The sequence below is a fragment of the Thermobia domestica genome, chromosome 9 (assembly GCF_964235325.1).
Source record: "Thermobia domestica chromosome 9, izTheDome1.hap1.1, whole genome shotgun sequence".
Classification (NCBI taxonomy): Eukaryota; Metazoa; Arthropoda; class Insecta; order Zygentoma; family Lepismatidae; genus Thermobia; species Thermobia domestica.
Window position 1 is genome coordinate 76199771 of NC_137462.1, and position 23496 is coordinate 76223266.

Genomic DNA, 23496 nt, shown 5'->3' on the forward strand with positions numbered 1-23496 from the left:
ATATTTCATTAATAACTTGACAATATGGCATAAATGATTTGTCTAAAGAAAATCACAAGGGTCAGTTTTGATTGGATTGAGGTTTTCTCTAATGATTTTCTTAAAAACGACTATGGCACTTCTGTTCATGTTTCATTAATAATATAACAATATGTAAGTTTGGCATAATTTTTTGATCCAAAGTACGGAGAAAATTTAAAATGACGACCCATCAAAGGCACCCAAACTCAGAACAAATATTTTGCTATTTCTTACCTAAAAATCACTTTTTAGGACATCGCACAATTGTTTACTGTAATACTTAAAACACTATTGTAAATTAACATATTTTATTTTCTTTTCAATAACACAAATATAATAAATCATACCATTAAATTACGTATATTAAATCTAGCCAAAAAAAAAAAAAAAACCTGCAATGGAAAAATGAGACACTTTTTAAAAACATAACCTACTTTATTAATAGTAACTAAAATATAAGTTATATGAAAACACAATTCTTTTCGCCCGAGATTTTAGCGATCCCCGACTCGGAAATTTTCGGGCAACTCCAAAAACTGGCAAATGTGAACATTTTCCTATTTCATGCTTTGTACGATAGGGACACGGACACGGACCCAAAAATACAAACAGTTCATACAAAATAGGACATTTGGCAAACTTAACAATATGGCACAACTCATTTGCCCTGAAGAAATGCACAAGGATTAGTTTATTCCTAGAGATGAGTTTCTCTAATAAAAACAACTCATAATTTCGTTCATATGTTATTGATAACTCAATAATGTTGCGCAAATTACCTATCAAGAAAATGTTTACAAGGGTTATTATTATTATTATTATTATTATTATTATTATTATTATTATTATTATTATTATTATTATTATTATTATTATTATTATTATTATTATTATTATTATTATTTCCTATTTCCTCAATTCTGGCAATTAAAACACAAAACACACATCAACTTCGAGAGATATCAAGGTTTGATGTTTGGTTACAAAGGGCAGCAGTATCATCCTCACGACATACCTATACCTTCAGGTTAACCAACACGCGTCTTGTAAAGTGACACCAAAAAACATTTACTGCATACGCAAATGATTTTTTATAATACTTTATTACTTTGTGTATTGAATTATTTTGTGAAATATTACAAAAAATAATGTAAATATGTATTTCACTGGAATTTATTCATGCTGTTTTCTTTATTAAATAGTTCTCTTTAGGGCGCCCGCCATATGGGGAGAGAGCATCGGCATTTGCCCGGTTGTAGCGAGCGAGTCCACCCTTGCTGATACCTGTCAACAGACGGACAGATATAGACGTTCTACCATATAAGACTTCGAAAACGTATATATAGCTAGATTGGAGCTCTAGAAGTCACAGAAATGCATCCAAACTGGCATTGTACTGCAAGTTGTGAAATACAATTTCAGTTTCAGCAGGATAGTACAGTGATATGTCAGCAGGGCTGAATTAATCTATCTGGAGGCCCTAGGCTAGAAAAAATATGTGGTTCCTGCTGACTTCATCTAATACATTTCTGTGAAAGTATGGTAGAAAAGTTAAGGGAATATATTTAATATTTTTGGTCGTATTTTATTTTATGATGATCATTGTTTTCTATGATTCTTTTTTGGTAGCCAGTTGACATTTTGATCAGAATGGAGGCCTCTGTCCATCTGGAGGCCAGGGGCTATAGCCCCCCTAAGCCCGTCCCTTAATCAGGACCTGCACGTCAGACATTGAATATGTGTTCGTGAGGTCCTCTTGTGTCAATATCTTGTAGGCTCGTATACAAATAGCGTTGGAGCCGATTTCATAGCAACACACTCAACGCCTGTTGCCACAACTTGTTGAGGTTCTGATTGCAACATGTCATATTTCTGCAAATTCTTATTATTTCTTTGTAATGATGTATAAATTTCATTCCATTGTAATATGTTTTTCTTAGAATTGAAATTTACATAATTAATAGAGTATGTACATGAACTACGCTACTGGGTGTCGTGAAGACTCGTGGTTCGATCCGAAATCTTGTGAGTCTGTGGTGGACAACATTGTGGCGATGCGTTTACTCGTTTCCTTACACATTTTTACCACTAATTATTTCACAATATTTGATTTCCATTAATCATCCATTTAGTTTTGTGACAACAAAGTTTAATAGTGTGACGTAAAACTATCACATTCAAATTCCTTCATGGACTGTCTTATCATACACTCATATGATTAAAAATGGATCAGGCCGCGCAGGGTTGAATATATTCCAAGATTAGCAAGTTTAGAGCAGAGGGGTTACTCTACACGACAAGCAACCAGAACTAGCATTAATTACATGCAAAGCTCTTGTGGCAGGCAGGGCCGGCCCTAGGCAATTTGCCGTCCAGTGCAATGCCACCATTTGCCGCCCCCTATCTAAAGAATGAACAAATCTTAAAGGCCAAGATTTTAAGTATGCTACTTCATTGTGAGCAACAAAGGGAAGGGAAAGAGCAATCGCACTCAGAAAGGCCTAAACACTACAAATTTAATCTCATTGCGTTTGTTTTTATTCTTTAAATAATAGTTTATTATGTTAGTGAAAGATAAAGCAAATAGGGATGCGCACGAGACGAGTCGAGACAGGATTTTTCTGACAAAATTCGAGTCGAGACATGGCTCTTCCAATAGAGAAATATACATTTTTCGAGTCGAGACATCACTTTTGCAGCACATTTTCAAGACGAGACAGCCACAAATCTTGTCTCGTGCGCATCCCTAAAAGCAAACACACCTGTAGAGGAAAGATGGTAATCTTTTTTTATAGAATTCAATATCGAGCTTCAATCTCAATATATCAGTTTGCAATTCTAGTGCAACTAGTTCTTTTATCTTTATTTCTTGATTTTTCTTCTACATCTGTTAAAACTTTTTAAAGAAAGAAACTTGTTTCCACCTTCAATGATAAGCAAATTTTTTGTGGTAAACACAAGACTAGTTTTCGTATCAAAACTGAGATAACTAACTAAATGGAACTGGGATTCGCTACAGTTAGAGAATTGAGTTCTTGTATTTGACAACAATCAAGCAATTCATGCTGAAATTTGTTTGACCATTTGCTTTAGCATTGTCCACGTGACCTTAAACTAATGCGACCTAAACATGATTTATAAATGTAGTATTCAAATAGAAGGTCAGCTTGGTAAATTTAACTACATCACCATGAAGTATGTTTCCAACAAAAAGTATTTATTTTAAATAATATAGAAAAATAGTTGTGGCAGATTTTGCCGCCCCCCCCCCCCAAACTTGCCGCCCCGTGCTAATACATGTGTTGCACATATGGTAGAGCCGGCTCAGCTGACGGGCATGTTTTATAACAAGTATTCCACCAGACTTAATAATATGTTATTACGTATTTTGCATTCTCTTTTTTATTTATTTATTTGTGAAGTTTAGGGTCTCATTCTAGCACCGAGACCACATGAGACATGAACAAACAGTTTATGTTGGAATGCGAACCACCGTAATGTGTTCAATGCTCTCCCACCGGGAATCGAACCCGGGCCCTGCATCAAATGCGCCCGGACTAGCCACTAGACTAGCGGGGAGGGCACTTTGCATTCACATTTGTACGATAATACGAACACTGAAACCGGAAGATAACGTTCCTTTTTATAATTCTGACAATCTTGAGTCAATGTCAAAAAATAGTTATTTCCTTCAGGTTAGTTAATTCAAATAAATGTATTCTCACTTTTGTATTAGCCAACAAAAGACTACAATTATTATAGCTACTGTGGATTATAGTGGAATAAAGCCAACGTAATCTTCCATGACCCTTCTCACATAGGGAAAACTCTTCTGATTTCCCATACATAAATAATTTTCACACTGACCTTATGAACCTAGAAACCACGTTACTTAACCGCGACCATGAACGTGGAAGATAGAGGAACCAACAGAATGAATGATTACATTTGTTCTAGGCGTAATTTAGGTGCAAAATTCTATTCTTTTGTTTCGCAAATGAAAAAAAAAGAGGAAGTTACATCTTCCAAAATGCTTTCATAACTAGCTTTTTCTATAATCCCACACTGGTACTGTACTTTTGAGGAAATGTCAAAATCTTAAAAAGACGAAAGAAATAATTACAAGGTTTTACGTATGTCAGAAAAACATACGTCACAAACTGTAGAACATTAACACTGGATTCTTCATCTTCCACATTAGACTGACCATTCTGTCATCGCCAGGTTAGTGCACTTATAATGTGTGAAAGATTTAAAATCTGAAATCACACCGCAATCGTAGAAAGGAGATCAAAGTTTAGAAAGATCTTCTAACTCCCCATTTTTTATTGTGCAAACAAGTGGAGTACACAATATATACTGTAGATCAAACAGTATATATTCTGTACAAGTTACTGATATACAATACAACATATTTGCAGGTAAGATGTTTGCTTATCATTTTCTTTTTCAAGGTTTCTTCCCTGTGTTAATAATCTGGTTTGTTGGCACCGTAAGTGTCTTCGATATCAAAGAACTATATTATTATTTTTGAGAGTTCTTTCCTGTGTTAAGAATATGGTTTCCAGACACTGTAATTGTCTTCGATGTCGAAGAACTATATATATTTTCTGTGGTTTCTTCTTTGTGTTAAGAGGATTTAGAATTTTAGAAATTATTTTTCTGGTCTTTCGTGATTTATGGAAATTTAGTCCGTTACGTATGAGGGATGGCATCCCTTAATAATCCCACTACCCAAGGAAGTGGGAAAGGAAGAAAAGGAGTGGGGAAGGAAGAAAGCGGTCTAGGACCTTTATATTACGTACTATTCCGGCATTTGCCTGGTGTGAATGAGGAAAATTCAGAAAAGAACGTCACTCAGAATGGTGATCTGAAAAAGCTTTTGAAACTTTCCGGTCGAGTGTACCCAACAGTATTAGAACCCGGGACCGCTCTCACCACAGGCAAGAGCGTTACCCTAAGTTGGGCCACTTCCTTGTGCTAAGAATCTGGTTTCTTGAAATTGTAAGCAACTTTGATATCGAAGGAATATATATATTTTTTTAATGTTCCTTCCTTGTATTAAGAATCCGGTTTCTTGACATTGTAAGTGTCTTAAATATTGAAGGACTATTAATGACTTGTAAGTATCTTAGATATGGAAGGACTATGCATACGGTGTATGTATTTATATATATATATATATATATATATATATATATATATATATATATATATATATATATATATATATATATATATATATATATATATATATATATTACAAGTACTTTGCAGCACTATTTGGGTTGTGTGCTACTTTTAGGAAAATCAAACAAGAATAGGTTCAATCTGCTACTTAACTGAATATTTTTCACATGCAGGATATAAATACATAAATAATATGTTCTAGTTGAATAAAAGTTACAAACAGTATTAGCTTCGCAAAGGACATACATTTTTGTTTAAATCATTAACATTCACCTTGAATTTTACAAATGTTATTAGCACTTAATGGGACAAAAATGTCCAAAAATGAAACATTAATCATCAATCATGATAGACCTCATTCAGCTGAACAAAATGATATGTGTAAGTTCTCATGCATAGTTTTCCAGAAAATTGGTAAAAGTGATGTTGTACGATAACCTATGAAAATAAAACTGATACTGTAGAATACACTAATCAAAATTTTCATTATGATAATAAGAAGATGACAATATACATAATGGTTAATGAGATATAGCATAAAATTTTCATTAATAACGAAATTTTAATTTTTGTTTACTTAATCATCGTCATAAGTATTTCTGTTATTATTGGCAGGTCGGTTACTGCAACTGAGAAGCTTCCATGCTCCACGGCCTTACACTAATCTCTTCGTCTTCACGTACGATTTCTCTGTTTTGATATCGTCCGTTAATTGTAGTCTCCTTCGCCTCTCCCTCTCTTTCCTACCACCGTACTTTCTAGGACATCTCTCATAATACAGATCCTTCTTACCCAATGTTCCAACTAGTTTCTATTCCTCTTGATCTATATTATAAAATTGAAAGTGACTATGTTTGTGACTCTTAATCTCTTGAACAACCCGACCGATCTCGATCAAATTTTCAACATTCATGAGGTTCAAACCTGGGGTGATTTTTATCATATCACTTTGACGGTAGAACTTAGGGGAGAAGATGGGAGGGGATATATATATATATATATATATATATATATATATATATATATAAAGCTTAGTAACTCTTGAACAACTCGACCAATTTCGATTAAATTTTCATCATAGATGAAGTTCGGGACTGGAAAGTTGTTGTTTTTTTTTCTCTTTGACGATAAAATTTAAGGGAGGGGGTGGGGAAGATGTATATATAAAATAAATAAGGCTTAAGTCTTGAACCATCCGACCTATCTCGATTAAATGTTCAACGTAGATAACGTTCGGGACTGTTTTTTGTGACTTCATCACTCTCGAACCACCCGACCGATCTCAAAACGGGAACTGGGAGAAAAATAAAACATTTCCGGGTTTGTACGTTGACCATAGAGTAAAACCGATAATATGTAGGGAGAAGTGCTTTTCTTTAATCAACTAAGCGTTACAAGAATATATTACATCTCCATTATAATCTGGCTACTAAAGCCGGAAGTGAAAGAAATCAACCACATCCGGTTTCAACGTTGACCGCTATAGAATAAAAATGGTAATAGATGTAGCAAAATGGTTTTCTACAATTAATTAAGCGTCCCAAGAATGTATTCCACCTCCGCTGTAATCTTTCTACTAAAACCAGGAACTTTCCACTTCTGGTTTCAATGTTAATTGATAAAATATTATGACATACAAAGCAAACTCCATCACGTGGGAGCACACGTGACATTGTTACTTGTTTTAATATACTTTTACCAGCATTGATTATAATCTCGAGGGGGATTTTGGCTTGCCTTGCCACTCTCTGCCGACGCCCACGCTTGACAAATTCCATTGAGAAATTATTATCTGTTTTAAAGCTTAATTATTATCTGTTTAGGAGCTGTTTATCTGTCTTAAGTTATTATCTCTTTAATTATTATCTGGTTCTTACTTCAGTAACCTCCCTCAGTTCTGGATACGATTGTGATTAGGAACTATTATTCTTGTCAAATTTACACATCTTCTAATCATGGCTGTACTTAGAACTGAGGATGTTATTAAAAATAAGAACCATCATGTAAGCTTTAAAGCAGTTAATTGTTTTTCAGTGGAAAAAATTAAATGAAATGAAATCTTTGAGTTTTACGTCCCACGGTTATGCCGGTTAGGATAAAGGAGACGGTGATGATGAGTAATGAATGAAATGGTGGAATGAAGAAAGTGGGAGGAAACGGGAGAACCCCGAGAAAACCCACGCATACGGTGTTTGTCCACCACAAAGTTCACTTGGCGGGGGCTGGGATCGGACCCGGGACCTCAAGCACCAGAGGTGAACGCTCTACCACTGAGCCACCGCGGCCCCCTGTTTTTCAGTGGAATATGCAATGCTAAATGAAGAATATATTTCACAAAAGAGATCCACAGTTTGTTCGCATATGCAGATTAATAACGTCAGAGACGCCCTAGGGAAGGAGAAGGGCGAAATATTTAAAATGTTAAGAAAATGAAAGTGACTGTACTTGAGGCTCGACCGATCTCTATCAAATTTTCAACATAGATAAGGTTCGGACCTATGATGATTTTTATCATTTCACTTTGACGATGCAACTTAGGAGAGGGGGAATATATTTAAAAATGATCGAATATGACCGATATTAGTGCCGAATCCATAGATTTCGGGATCGCTGAGATAAACAGTGTCATTTCCGATGTCGTTTAAATCCAAATTCAGCCTTTTATATCCAAAATGAACTGTATTCTCTCAATGCGAAGAAAGGGGATTCTGCTACTAATAAATAAATATATAGCTGGAATCACGGAACTTGTTTCGTGTTGTAGGAACTAAGACTTTCTCACTGGTCTGATAGCCAGTGGATGGGCTTTTGGCGCACGAAGTTCCAGGTTCGGATTCCTAGATTTCTAGTGAGAGACCATTGACATTTGAATACATTACGATGATTCGGATTCCACTTTAAACTGCAGGTTCACATCTAATATAGCCTCAACGCTAAAAAGGAACCTTTAACTTCAATTAACTGTATATGAGGCTATACCACCAACAATGATTTTGATTAGCTCAGGCCAATTGTTCGGCTCAGTCTGGGTCAACAGGTTTGTTCGGTTCTAACAAGGTACATTCACGAAATGTCCCCTTGGGATTCATGTAAAATTGACTCAAATGCAAAGTGCTCCGCGGCTTAATGTGTAGTGTACTAATTTCAGCGGGCCATACCGGTAATTTGCGTATTTATGGGCTTTCATATATTCGAAATTCAAACGCTCGGACTCAAAATTGCTTTTAGTTTTTAGATGTAACTGGACATAAATCTAGACATATGCAAAACAAATCGGATAAAGCACGGTTTCTCTGACTCAGTACCTGACATTTAAGATTTAAAACTCACTACACCGATGAATTTCCGAGAAAATTATACATGAACTTGATGTATCAATTGCACCTATTCCCATTTGAGAAATCGAAAGTTGAATCCAATATGATGGATCCAAGATGATGCCAGGGGTGAGTAACATGTGTCACAGGAGCAGTATTTGATCCAATCTGTTTTGCATATACCCACATTCATGTCCAGTTACATTTAAAGAAACTAAAGCAATTTTGTGTCCGAACGTTCTAGTAGTGTATGATTGAATATCGCGGAAGGCCCATAAATGTGCAAATTACCGGTATGGGCCGCTAAAATTAGTACAATACATTTGGGCTGCGGAGAACTTTGCAGTTGAATCAATTTTACACGAATTTCAAGGGGACACTTCGCGAATGTACCTTATAAGAAGTGAGACGTAGACTTGGGTGACTCGAAGAAAAATGATGACTCAGGTATCCTATTTGACTATGTCATTAAACTGTTAAACGGATAAAACTGATGGAATATAGCTTTTGTATCTTACATTTGAATATTAAACTTCTCCATAGGCTGAAGACATTTTTTTTTTTTTTTTTTTGCTGACTGGCCGTAGAATTGATTTAATTTAATTTAATTTATTGACATATACCACAACAGGCACAGTTCTAATTACAGTGTTACATAGAATATACATTATACAGATTACATGGATTAATAGAACTATTGGTAATAATTACATTCGGCTTGCAGAATGAATAGACTTCTTAAAACTATTTACGTCCACTGCCAGTACGTCAAGGTTGAAATTCTCTTTAACTAACTTGTTGTAGGTTGCACTAACTCTTCATATAGGAGATCTGCTTAAGACGTTTGTTTTCGCTGTCGTCGAATCACTGCGCAATTTAGTGGATGCTACTTGGATACATAGTTGTTCGTTAAGATGAGGACAGTCTATTTTGTCATGAAAGAGTTTGTGTAAAAATAATAAATCAGTATTTCTCCTCCTGAGTTCTAAAGTTTCAAATTTAAAATTTTCAACTAGGTTAATGTAGCTTTCAAATTTCGGGTAAAATTTTGTTTTCTTATGTGTAAGAAGCTTTAAAAACTTATTTTGAGTACGCTCAATCAAATATGAGTATTTCTGTATATTAGAGTCCCATATAGTACTACAATATTCTAATTTCGAACTGGCGTGTGCATAATACCGCACAATTAAAGATTGATCATTTTGGAAATCTTTACTGACTGGATAAATATATCCGAGATTTTTGTAGGCTTCTTTGCAAATAGTTTCAATATGTTGAATAAAGGATAATTTTGAATCAAAAATAACTCCTAAATCTCTTATAAAATCGAGCTTTTTCAGTTTTCCCCCTAATAATGAATAATCGTATTGAATATATTTTTCTTTTCTAGTAAATGTTAAATAACTGCATTTACGAACATTTAACTTAAATTTATTGTTTTTACACCAAGTTTCAAGATTTTGTAAGTCACTCTGAAGTTCTAAACAGTCCTGAATATTTTTTAATTCTGTTGAATATTTTAAGATCATCAGCAAAGAGTAGATTTCTAGAAAATTGAAAGCACTCAGGAAGATCATTTATCGTCAAAATGAAAAGTAGAGATCTCAAATTCGATCCTTGAGGGACTCCAGATGTTGCGTGAAAGATTTGAGATTTGTGATTTGAATATAGTACAGTTTGTTTACGATTTTGAAGGTAGGAAGCAAAGTATTGCAGAGTTGATTTCGAAAAGTTAAAGGATTCCAGTTTGTTTAAGAGAATGTCATGGCCAATGACGTCAAATGCTTTAGGAAACTCAATATATATATATATATATGACATCTACTTGTCCTTGCTTGCCAAGTTCCTTCGAAATGTAGTCTGTTATTAGTGCTAGATTTGATACAGTAGATCTACCCTTCAGAAATCCTCGCTTATGCAATATATATTCATACACCTTGGCAAACGCAGATAAAATAGAAATTGGTCGGAACTGTTCAATGTTACTAGCTATGTTTGTTTTGGGTATAGGACACACAACTGACTCCTATTTTTCAGAAAAGGTACACTTTTTATAGATAAATTAAATATAATATTCAGAGGTTGTAAAAATAATGTTATATCTGAACAGCCTTTCACAATGTACGTTGGGATTCTATCTGGGTCACTTGCTGTTTTCGATTTCAACTTCTTTTATTTCTTTCTTGGATATAAGAGGCAGTGAAAATATATCAAGAAGAGCACTGGAACGATCATTTAGATACATGCTCGATACGTCATAGTCCGCTTTTAAGGAGCCATAGACTGAACTAAAATGTTGCCCGAATGTTTTAGCTATGTCCCTATCATCAGTAAGGTCCTGACCATTGTACTGTATGCGATTAGAAGACAAGTGACGCGATTCATTTTTAATGAAAGACCATAATAATTTCGGATATATATATTTTTTTTTAATTTATCTTCTGTGCTTCTATGCAACAGTTATTTCTGTTTTAATTTCCTTACGCGGTTGACGGAATTGCTCTTCGTGGTACTTAGTGTTGCCTACATTAAGACGACTTTTTTTTTTTTTTTTTTTTTTTTTACGGTGATACGTTTTACGTTTAATTTTATTAATAATATTCGGGGTAAACCATGTAAGATAGATTTTGTTAGTTGCTCTTTTACCGGGAATGCAATCATCGAATATTTGATACAGTACTTCATAAAATAGATCCACAGCTTGATTGACATCCTTAATATTCTGCAAAATCCCCCAATCCATAGCTAATAGGTTTCGGTAAAGTTTTTCAAAATGTGCTTTCCTAAAATTATAACCTACTGTATTAGGCACTGTTTTAAGTTTGGTTGAATACAATGCTGTAAACTGAATAAGAAGGGGAGGTTGATGTCTATCTTCTATTACCAGTGGATCGCATTCTCTTTGAACTTTTACTTTTGAGAGATTTGTGAGAACAAGATCTAAGGTTCGGCCATTGCTATTAGTAATATTATTGTTGAAATCAAATTAAAGAGGGACATAAAGTTATCAAGACTTTTACATTTAGCTGATGACGTCATTAAATCAAAATTTGAACTAGTTATTTGTCGTAGATTCAGATCCCCTATACAAAGAATTACATAACGATAATGCTAATTGCGCAGTTACATTTCCCGATCTTCATACGCGATCTTGCCCAAATAGTAAAAGTACATATATTCGCATGAGAAAGAAATGCCACTTAAAATCTCTCATTGTTACAACACTTACGCATAATGAAAGAATGAAAGAAGTTTAAGGCAAGACACCTCAAGGTTATTTTTATACGAGATTTCTCATGGATATATATATATATATATATATATATATATATATATATATATATATATATATATATATATATATATATATATATAATTTAATATTTACACAATGAAATTTTAACGAGATTTCTACCAGAAAGATAGCCACTACCAGAATAGTTGAAGATTGGCGTCCATATAAAACAGAAGTAGGTCTTCCGGCGTAAGTACAATTTAACTAATATAGCCTACACGTTTCTGTCCTACAATTCGGATATTACAACTGTATCTTATTATAGTGTGAACACTACTCATACTTGACCATAATTAGTGTGAGGTAGTAAGTAGTCTAACTAAAAGAAGAGAAAACAGATCATCGAAAGATATTGAAGTAATTTTTTTCTGACTCACAAGTCAGAGCAAGGAAGAGTCTAGTTCATTCACCTTATAGCCTGACTAGTTTAGGAAATCCAGTGGAGCAAGGATAGAGTGCTTAGTTTTCTTTTACTTGTGAATGAAATATAATATGGAAATTAGAATTGGATTAAATGAATAGATTAGAATTAGAATTAGGATTATGACATGACGAGGTGGTCGGTATTTATCTTACAGCTACAATGCTACGTAAAGAAGCTTTCACAATTTGCTTAAGTACTTCAAGATCAACACCAGTGACGGATCTAGAATGGGACCGGGGACCTAGGACCCCAGTTTTTTGAGTGACAGAAATAATTTAATCTATTATTTATATATATATTTTGAAAGTTTATAATGAACTCATGATATACCTACAATCAAGGGTAAAAATGGATCTAGAAAGATAGGAGGGCGCCATAAATATTTTTTTTTTTTTTTAATGGGAGAACGGCATCCTCCCGCGTTCCCCTCACTTTTATTCCTGCCTGTCATAGTCTGGGTTCTGGCTGGCCCAGCAGTTTTTATTTTCTAGATCCGCCACTGACCAAAACTGCTATATGCTAGGTCTGCACGAAAGCGGGTATGCTTTTAGTTTACGTATGTGCAGATGGTGGACAAAACTGCGAATGTTCTTGAAAATTACTCTTTCGACATCTTGTTTAAAAAGGTGCTTACCGTTTTGAGACAAGTAACTGCTAGAACAATATTGTTTTCCTTGAACTTCCTTTCTTAGAACTTTCCTTTCTTCCCCTCTCGTGTGAAATGTTAATTGTGATTTTACGCGAATTCCTTTCAGGTGGTTTATTCTTCTTTCTTAAGGACCTTTTAATCTCCGTTTCACTGCGTTCTGAACAAAAACGCTCAAGTCTAATAAGCAATGAGGTTTTTTTTTTTTTTTTTTTTTTTTTTTTTTTAAGAGAGCTATTTGTTGTGAAATGAATCGACAGATACGGTATAAAACAACTTGGCTATTTTCTTGTCAAAAATTTGGATACGCAAGGTGTTTCAAAACAACACTGACAAAGAAGGTGAATCCTGACACAAAGATAAGACATAAAGTATAGACCAACCTGGGTGCACAAATGCTTCCTTTCAGAGTTACAGGCTCCCGAAAACATGAAAAAAATGAACTTTAAACGTCCATAGCTCCAATACTATGGAACCTATCGTAGTCGGGTCAAGACTTCACTTAGGAACTAATATGTGCGATGTCCAAAAATCTATGTATCAGAATCCTAAGGTACTCACGCAACAATTTTTACCAGAGCGGATTTGGCTACGGGAATATAATTTGAAGAACTCACTAACTACTTCTATAAAAAATATTGCGGAAATACTGCAGGACTATGAAACATGGATATTTGGATAGGCACATGCTAGTTCCTAAGTGAAGTCTTGACCCGACCACGGTAGGTCCCACAGTTTTGGAGCTATGGACCTTTAAAGTTCATTTTTTCATGTTTTCGGGAGCCTGTAACTCTGAAAGGAAGCATTTGTGCATACAGGTTGGTCTATAGTTTTTGTCTTATCTTGGTGTCAGGAATCACCACCCAAACGTTGTCGGTGTTGTTTTGAAACACACTGTATTTTTTTTAAATACTATATGGACCGCTTGGATCAAGTGTAACTTTAAAATTGAATTTTTGCCGGAGAGAACTTGAACACATCATGTAAATCGCATCAAGGGAGTGCCATTTGTCAACACCAGTAGAACATAAACATCATAGTTATGTTTCTGGGTGCAACCATAAAAGAAATATGTTTTTTTTTTTTTTCATGAGATATTGAAGTTCAAAGTTCTCTACTGGGCAATTTGTACTATGGAGTTACATCCACTTGGCGTCCAAACGAATAAAATACGATTTTTATTTCATTTTAATTTACCGTAGTTTATTATAATGGGAAGTGATATTACATAATCTTTAGTTTAAATTTTATTGATTTTTTTTTTATCAACGTTCACAAAATTATAAATCAGGAAAGTACAACATTGTTACGTTGCAAACTATTTTAAAAATTATAAATGTCTAATAACGAACATGCTCTATATATTATTCCATTATCACCGGAAGCAGGGTGCAGATTGAGGTGTCGCGCACGCCGGTGCGGTCATGGATAGAAGTGCTGCGGATGTGGTATCATTATTTTATACACGCGTAGACCTCTATCTATCACGAAAGATAGAAAGAAAAAAGGTTTCAAAGCATAAAACTTTTATGTTATTCGCTGAAACTAAACGAAATTTCTAAATTAATAATATATTTGTCTAACTATTAGTGCAGGTTGGAAGACTTCGGATTCTGACCATGTAGACCCGAGAAGCGGGCATTATAAATGTCTGAAAAATTAATCAAGTGAGGTCAGTAGTGCGGTTCCTGTGGGCCAAACAATACACCTGTAGTAGAAAAACACTACACCTGCTGACATTCACAGGCAGATTATATGGAGGTGTATAGGGAGAGCTAAGTTTCAAAGCAACATCTAGGGAAGTGGTGTCGTGCCTTCAAAGAAAGACGGACCAATAATCCTGGAGACAGCGGTAGACCCAGCCACTAACGTTACGCTTGGAACGACTAGAGCACCCCTTCTACAGCCCTGACCTAGCCTCATGACTTTCATCTTTTCCCTGTTGTAAAGCGCAAAAAAAAAAAAAAAAAAGCTGTCCACCATTATCTGGCATGTGGTTACGTCAAAACCGCGGTGGGTACGAGAACTTAACGAGGATTTCTATGCAAATAGTATAGAAAACTTTATCTGTCGTTGTGATAAGCGGTTGAACAAAAACTGTGATTACATCGAGAACTATTGTTGAATGCCCTCTTATCATCAGGTGTGTTGATATTCCAGCTGTGTCACACATAAGTCATAATAGGCTTTGTAACCTTGTTTTTATCAACCCTTGTAGCATGGACCCGAGATATGATTTATGCTCATGAGCGGATCCACGTTAGCTTTACATTCACGCCTGATACGATCCAAACACTGAACAGTGACGTTATATTTCAAATCAATTGATCAAAAACCATTCAATAATTTTGTTTGTCAATATTTATACTTGCAGAAAAGTTGGGTAGAGGTTAACGTGCTGACGACCCACTATTAATACATATTATTTAAGAATCACTGTTGAACCAATATTATTTTAAAATCTTATTTTATTCTGGCAGGTCTCATCATGTACTAACATATTGTAAGATGGTAGTGTATCAAAATTTTAAACGTATGATTAGTGTAGCGTTGCCGCCTTTTGGTAAGCCGGTTTCGCATACCCAAATTTGTATGTGGAACAATTTACCTTTATCCTTACAAATATATAAATATATGCTATATAATATATAGAGCATCAACATAAAACTCTGATAAAAATCACCAATAAGTGGTGATAGTTGATCAATCCCCATTAATTGTTGTGTATCAAGTTTACTCCAGTTTATCTATTCCAAATAATGATTTAAAGTCCATTCTAAGCAATAGATTTTGCCTTATGTAGTCTCAGTAGTGAAATGGGACAGTAAAGTGTAATCAATCAACTCCAACATTATAATTTTATTCCTGCTTATTCAATCAGTGTTATTCAATAGCACATGTCAGATAACAGCAGATAGTGCCAAACAATTTAATCGATTTGCAAGGCAAATATTAAAATTTTCATTTATTACTAACTGAATCTGCGCTATTTACACAGCACACAGTTGTAATATGAGTGTGAATCTCTTTCCCACTTCTCACTATATCTGTTCAAGTCCCTTTTCGAACACAAATAAAGGACAGGAAGACTCTCAAAGGGAGTGAATTGCTATAGACAAACATAGAAATGTAGCATTTTAATATCAGGTATATAGAATGCTGGGGTGAGCTTGTGGCAAATTTGGATAAGTAATAAATGATACCAAACGCAAATATTTTTTTTTCTTATACGAATACGCCTCCGGTGGGGACACTCGGCCGAAAAAGTATAACAACTTTTTCAGGCCAGCCATATTGAGTGAGGTTTTTCCTGGGTTTCCCATCATTCACATCATTCAAATGCCGATATGGTATCTATCATAATGGCCTCAAGCCGTTTCCTTCCTTTCCGTTCATCGAAAAGTGTACTAGCCGAGGGACGTCCTCCCTTATATACGTGACGTGGCCTTAGATGCCGACAGCCCAAAAATCTAATTCCTAATTCCGAGTATGCTTCATTGTGGGTCCACAAGCCTTTGAAGTTGCAAGCTTGCAATAGGTTTTGTCATTCAGATAAAGCAAAGGACCTGAAATATCCACCAACCCGCTATACGTAACCCCTCTGCTGGTTGCCTTTCACAAGGGTATCAGCCTTAACGTCCTAATGGCAATACAGTAGAGCGTCGATTATCCGAAGTAATAGGGGGACATGGGTGTTCGGAAAACTGGTTTTGTTCGGATAATCGAACTGTACATGTTTATTTGCCAAAAAGAAGTACTGTACAGTAAATTTATTCATAAAAACAGGCATCTCTTTAAGTATTACAAAGTAACGTACAAAGGCAACTTTAGTAGGAATATATAGTATGTGGTACAGTTTATTAAACAGCCAGTGTCAAACCGACAGAAGTGTGCTGATTGTTGAAACACAGCGACTGGCGGCTTGGCCGGTCAGCAGCGCCTTATGAAGGCCTCATTAGAAGCAATGTTCCGCCAGCGGTGGCTCAGTGCGGCGACTACTGTGGGAAACTTGGTTTGGGAGTGAGGGGGATGATGGATGGTAGGGTGGGAGAGTAACAGGTGCGAGCGAGTACACAGTTCGGTTAAGCGGTCGTTCGGTTGACCGACGTTCGGATAATCGACGCTCTACTGTATTAAACTAATAGGATTAAAAGGACTCCTAAAATGTGGAATGGAAAAATAAAGACAAGATTTTTGAAAATATGAATGAGAACTGACAAATCTTCACAATTTTGGAATCGACCAGAGAAAACGGCACGTTTCTATCACCTGTGGTGTTAGAATTTTAATATATAGATTTATTATATTCCACTTCACTGCTCTAACAAAAAACAAGAATTTTAGGAATGATCCGAAAAATGGATCGAAAGATTGCGATCTTGTCCAATAATTAGATGTTGGGTCAGGAGCGACAAAATTTTTGAACGTCCTCTAGATAAATCGAGTTTCCGTATATTTTACGGAACAAGCACATCAAACTGAGTTAAGTGGTAGCTTTGGTTTGGATACACTATATGCAGTTCTCCAGATATAAGACGTACAAGAAAACGTTTGGTTGAATGAAATACATTGGATTTTTTGGATTAGGGGCCACAAAAATTTTTAATGGCCCCTAAATCGAGATTTTGTATTTTATGCGGAATAAGGACATCATACTGAGTTAAGTGATAGTTTTGATTTGGCTGCACTATATGCAGTTCTTGAGATATAAGGCACACAAGAAAATATTTGATTGAATGAAATATGTTGGATTTTTTGGATCAGGGGACACAAAATTTTTGATTGGACACTAAATCAAGATTTCGTATTTTTTACGCAATAAGGATATCATACTGAGTAAAGTGGTTGTTTTGGTTTCGTTGCACTATATGTTGTTCTCCAGATATAAGGCGTACATGAAAATATTTGATTGAATGAAATATAGTGGATTTTTTTTTTTTTTTTTTTGGATCAGCGACCACAACAATTTTGAATCGTTCTTGTTTAATTATTCTGATAATTTATATCTGTTTGTATTGGCAACCCTGTGATGTTGAGTATTGTCTGCGGGCAAGCGTCTGCTAGAATCACCGTGGTTCCTAAATCGAGATTTCAATCGAGATTTCATATCGAATAAGCACACCATACTGAGTTAAGTGGTAGTTTCGCTTTGGCTACAATATATGTAGTTATCGAGATATAAGGCGTACAAGAAAATATTTGATTGAATGATATTTATTGGATTTTTTGGATGAGGGACCACAAAAATTTTGAATGGACCCTAAATTGAGATTCCATATTTTTTGCGGAATAAGCACATCATACTGAGTTAAGTGGTAGGTTTGCTTTGGCTACAGTATATGTAGTTCTCCAGATATAAGGCCTACAAGAAAATTTCTGTCTGAAATATATTGGATCTTTTGATCCAATAACGCTCAGTATTTTAACTAATATCACTATTAGAATAATAAATTATTCTCACAATACGCTTCATTGAAAAGGACAAAATGTTTTATTACTTTTTTAATTTATTGAGTTTTACAACTTTTTAATACAGGTTTCCTGGAACTTTATAAACAGCTTAACTCTTCATAGTCTTATAGCTATAGCGCTCAACTTCGCTGTTGGGTTGGATCTGTAAACGAGTTAAATTCAATCTCCGTATCTTGCGTAATTCCGATCCCATTCTTAATACATGATATTCCGTTTCTTATGCTAGTTTATAAGGCTGTATACATGGAGTAACCTGATTTTCTTCTTCCGTTTAACGATATGAATACTACCAAATTGTCTTATACTTTCGTGATCCCAGCAGAGCAGATTTTTCCCACTTTTAATCATGGAGGAAACATAGATTATGGAAGATACAAAGAAGAAAATCCAATTTAAAGCTACAATACAATACAATACTCTTTAGACTAAACGGGGCCGCGGTGGCTAAGTGGTAGAGCGTTCAAATCTGGTGTATGTGGTCCTTGGTTCGATCCCACCTCACGTCAAGATCCGAGCTAAGATCCCAGCTCGTGTCTTAGGCACCGTTCCAGGTCTGATTCCGAAAACCTGGTTCCACAACACAATACAATACAATGTCCACTACGAAAACAGTTTATACGTTTATGTATTTTTCGTTTGTCATTCATCGCTTAGCGTTGCTATCTACGTGAATGCACTTTTCTTTAAACTGTGGAAAACATATATCAAAAGTTATGCAGTTTTTCAATTCGCTTTAAAATGTGTTGGAGGAAAAGTCTTGTAATTCTAAATTTACTCAGTGTACCAAATGAGTCATCTCAAGTTTTTATTAGTTTTTAACATGAGCTTTGGGATTTTACTTAGTGCTAAGATTATAATATCAAAAGAAACCTGAAAAGAAAATATCAACCACGAGGATACTCTTCTATTTTTCAAAAAGATATTCGGATATTTTCCTGACCTATAACGTATTTGACATCTTCGATCATCTATTGTAGATATTTTATAGACATTCTCCTCTTTATACTGGTTGAACAGTGTGTTCCCAATTACTAGTGAATTCTGTCTACAGAAATTGATCAGATCATGTACACTTTCATTTTAGTCTAAAGAAAATGAAATGAACTGAATAGGGATGACCTGGTGGAACCAGTTCTCGGCTCTGAACGGATCCGCTTCAAGAAGATTCGATTCCGGAACCAGTTTTTTGGATCTGGGTCTGGAACCGATTCCGGAAACGGTTCTGAAAATCGGATCTCCAAGAACCGGTTCCTCCACAGGAACCGGAACTTTGTGGCCATCCCTACGCTAAACCCGAGCTGCTGGCAGGCTGTGAACAGTGTGCCAGACGAAATGGTGGAAGCGACAGGCAGGCGCCCAGGCAGCGGCCGCTTGTCTCATTTGGCTAAACAAACTTGGTAACTGGCAAATACATTGGCAAAACAGGAAAACTGGCAAACTCATTTTGCTAAACACCCACTGGTGGACCAAATATATATATATATGGGGGGCACAACCGGGTCTGGACGGGGAGGGCACAAGCTCGTGGTCCTCTTTATAGTGCTTTCAAGGTGAACCTTGTGCCTAATTTACTGGTCTTTAGGAGCCTTCGGATCCAGATCTGGAACTGGTTCCTAAGATCTGGTTCTGGAACCAGGTTTTCGGAATCAGACCTGGAACGGTGCCTAAGACACGAGCTGGGATCTTAGCTCGGATCTTGACGTGAGGTGGGATCGAACCAAGGACCACGTACACCAGATTTGAACGCTCTACCACTCAGCCACCGCGGCCCCGTTTAGTCTAAAGAGTATTTGCTTACGACATACCTTCCAGTTCTTCCCTCATAACTGCAGTAAAGTATGCTTTTAGAATTTCGCTAGAAACTGTCTTCTAATCTCTCATAAGCTTCCTATACCTCTCTAATTGTCTATGCGGTGGTCAGTGTCAAACTCATAACTGTCAAAGTCTTAATTACCATCAATAAATTATCTTTCATGAGGTTATCAATAATTCCTCCCATGCCATTAACGACCACCTTTTTCATTACATAAGGAAAGCGTTTTACATTGTTCTCTCGCTTCTCAGTTCCTCGTTATCCCGATTCAAAAGTCAAAAATCACTATATTTCTTCGGAACCAGTGGCGTAGCACACTTTTGCGGGCCCCCCCGCAAAGTACAGAGAAGGGGCCCCATTTGTAAAGCCGACACAAGTAAGGTGGAAGTTCTACTTCTTTAAAACTTTATTCATCGCAAGACTTCGGGGCCCCTATACATCGGGGCCCCCCCGCACTGCGGGGGTTGCGGGGGCAGCTGCTACGCCACTGTTCGGAACGAATGAGGTTATGGCACATTTGACTTTCCCTATGTAAATTTTGTAAGACGCTCTGGACCCTAAAGTGTTACGTTACCTTCTGTATTTAGAAGCACGTAGGAATCGTTGTTTGGATCACTCACGTGTTTCTAAATACGGAAGTTAGCATGGTATGTTAGTCAAACTCTTAGTACGACGCTAAAAATGACTCTGAAGATACTTTATCGTCAAGGCTGTTACCTTGAAATTTAATACATTAGATCAACATCAAATGTAATTATTAAAAGTGTTATATGGGATTTCAAACATCATGACAATTTTACCAACACTAAGGTGCGTAGTGGTAGGTCATCTCAATAGGTAGTCGTTATTACAAAAAAATCAATTTTTAGGTTTACTTTATAATTCGTTTTTCTGGGTTTTCAGTGCAATTTCATCGTAATATCTAATTGTTGGTTGTTACGTAGTATAAATTTTTAGATTTACATAATAATTCGTTTTTCTACATGAGTTTCATCTTAATAACTAACTAACTAATTAACTCTATGACCTATGGAACCCGGAGGTGCAATGTCGCGTTCACAAAAGCTCTCCACTGACTTGTATCCTTAGCCAACTCGATCCAGTTTCTACTTTGTATTCCAAAAAAACAAAAATAAAAACTGCGAGATCCATTCTAATTTGTCCTCCCATCTGCGTCTAGGTTTTCGGAATGGTTGCTTTCCGATTGGTCTTCCAGCTACGACTTTGAAAGCGTTCCTACTTTCTTCCATCCTAACTACAGGACCTGCCCACCTGAGCCTCCTAGACTTGATCACCCTAACAATGTTTGATAAACCGTATAAATTATGTAGTTCCTCGTTATGAAGTTTCCGCCATTCCCCATTCCCGTTCCTCTTGAGTCCGAATATTTGTCTCAGATCTTATTCTCAAATACTTTCAGTCTAAGTTCTTCCCTCAGAGTAAGCGACCATGTTTCGCAACCATACAGAATCAACAGGCATAATTGTCATTTTGTATATTTTCAGCTTCAAATTCATCGACAGAATTCTCTACGACAAGAGATTTTAAACTGAATAATAACACGAATTCCCTTCTTTAAATTGACATTTAATTTCTTCGTGAATATGGTTTTCGTCTGTTAATATTAATCCTAGATATTTAAAAGTATCCACTTTATCAAAAGTATTATTTGATATTTTAATATATCCACAATTTGCCGTATTTGAGGTAAGGTTATTATACAGTATCATTTTTTTTTTTTTTTTTTTTTTTTTTAGGGTTTTCAGTATCGGTTTCATCTTAAAAGGTAGTGGTTATTACACAGCATCGATTTTTATGATTTTTAGGATTTTTAGGATGTTTAGATTTGTAAAATAATATTTTTTCTGGGTTTTCTAGATATCTACGTATGATGATTTACAGTCTTCTATACTATTTTGTTGATCAGATTTATATGTTTTTGATTAGATAATATATCTAATGAGATCTATATAGTTTTTTTTTCGTTAGTATGCTAATAATGATATAGAATTACAAGCTTAAGAGAACTAATCACATGGAAATTAAAATACCGCTAATTTTACAGCAATTATGTGATATTTTCAAATAGACAAAGATAATCGAAATGTGGAACAATAGCGCACTAGAACAATATTATTTTGCATTAAGTACCGTTATCACGAGTCACCTAGTTTCTTTCCGTTTGCAGTCAGCTAAAAACGCGAAAATAAATGCCGATTTTTATTAAATGGCTGGAAATTGAAAGCAGATATGTGAGTCGTGATAACAGTATCATTGTAAAATAATATTGTCTAGCGAGCTCTTGTTCCACTTTTCGATTATCTTGTATCTGTTTGAAGATATCACATAGTTACTGTAAAATTAGCGGCATTTTAATTTCGTCTCTTAATCACCGAATACAGGCTTTCCCAATTAGAAACAAACTTAATATTTTTTTTTATTTCTATGTTTTAGGAAAGCAAGCAAGAAACCATGAAATACCACGTACTATCCGATTCTGAAGAGAAAGCTATCTTAGATGAAATAGGAGAGAATCCATCCCAGTTGGAAAGAGATGTAGAAAAGATTAAGGACTGGCTGGAGCAGCAGCCTCACCTTCCAAATGATGTTGGTAAGTACGTTTCATTTAAGTTGATTTCTTCTAACAGAATGACAAACTACAACAACACTAACATTGGGAGCAAAGTCAAGATCCTTAATTCATTTTAAAGTCTCGTTTGGTGAACTTTTAGGCTTAATTAAAGTGATAACACTTTCAGTTCGTCTTTCAAATCATTGGAGTTGATACTTTCCTCTCTTAGTGTGTTAAAATGCTGGTGAGTTTAGTACACTTTTCAGACAAAAGTTCAGGTGGCATATCTTTAAGATAACTTACATCGTAAAGAAAATCGAAATACTCGCTGTGATATTTAAGTTGCTCAAACCTTCCTCTTAAAGCTAACACAATCAAGTCTAGAACTTGGTAGTAAAACTCGATCTTGTATCTTGTCTGTGGACCTTCAATAGCTTCATCCTATGCCTCGTACTGAAACTGTCTCTTCTTCTTTCGACTTCGATCCGTGAATCATTCGTATCTAATGCTAATGCCATCTTCATTGCATTAACTAAATAAGATTGAAGCTTTGCATCATTTCTGCTCCTCTCAAAGTAGTCTAATTGCAAGAAACCATACTGACATATGAGAATCAATGCTTTGGAGGCCATGTTTATGTGGAGTAAGAAGTCATACGAGATAACGAGTGAGCAAAGTAAAGTACAGCTGGTTTGCTATATACAAAGCATCGTGGGCGACCATTCTGTCTGTTCAATTGTCGTTAC

At 35.6% G+C, this 23496-nt stretch overlaps 1 protein-coding gene across 1 annotated transcript in view; it reads left to right on the forward strand.

The window, feature by feature from the left end:
• The window catches only part of LOC145694027 (alpha-tocopherol transfer protein-like), a 73899-nt gene that overhangs the window by 15982 nt on the left and 34421 nt on the right, over positions 1-23496 (forward strand). The window contains exon 2 of the mRNA XM_081770166.1: positions 22633-22789. Within this exon, the coding sequence (XP_081626292.1) occupies positions 22633-22789 (157 nt within the window). The remainder of the gene's footprint in view (positions 1-22632; positions 22790-23496) is intronic.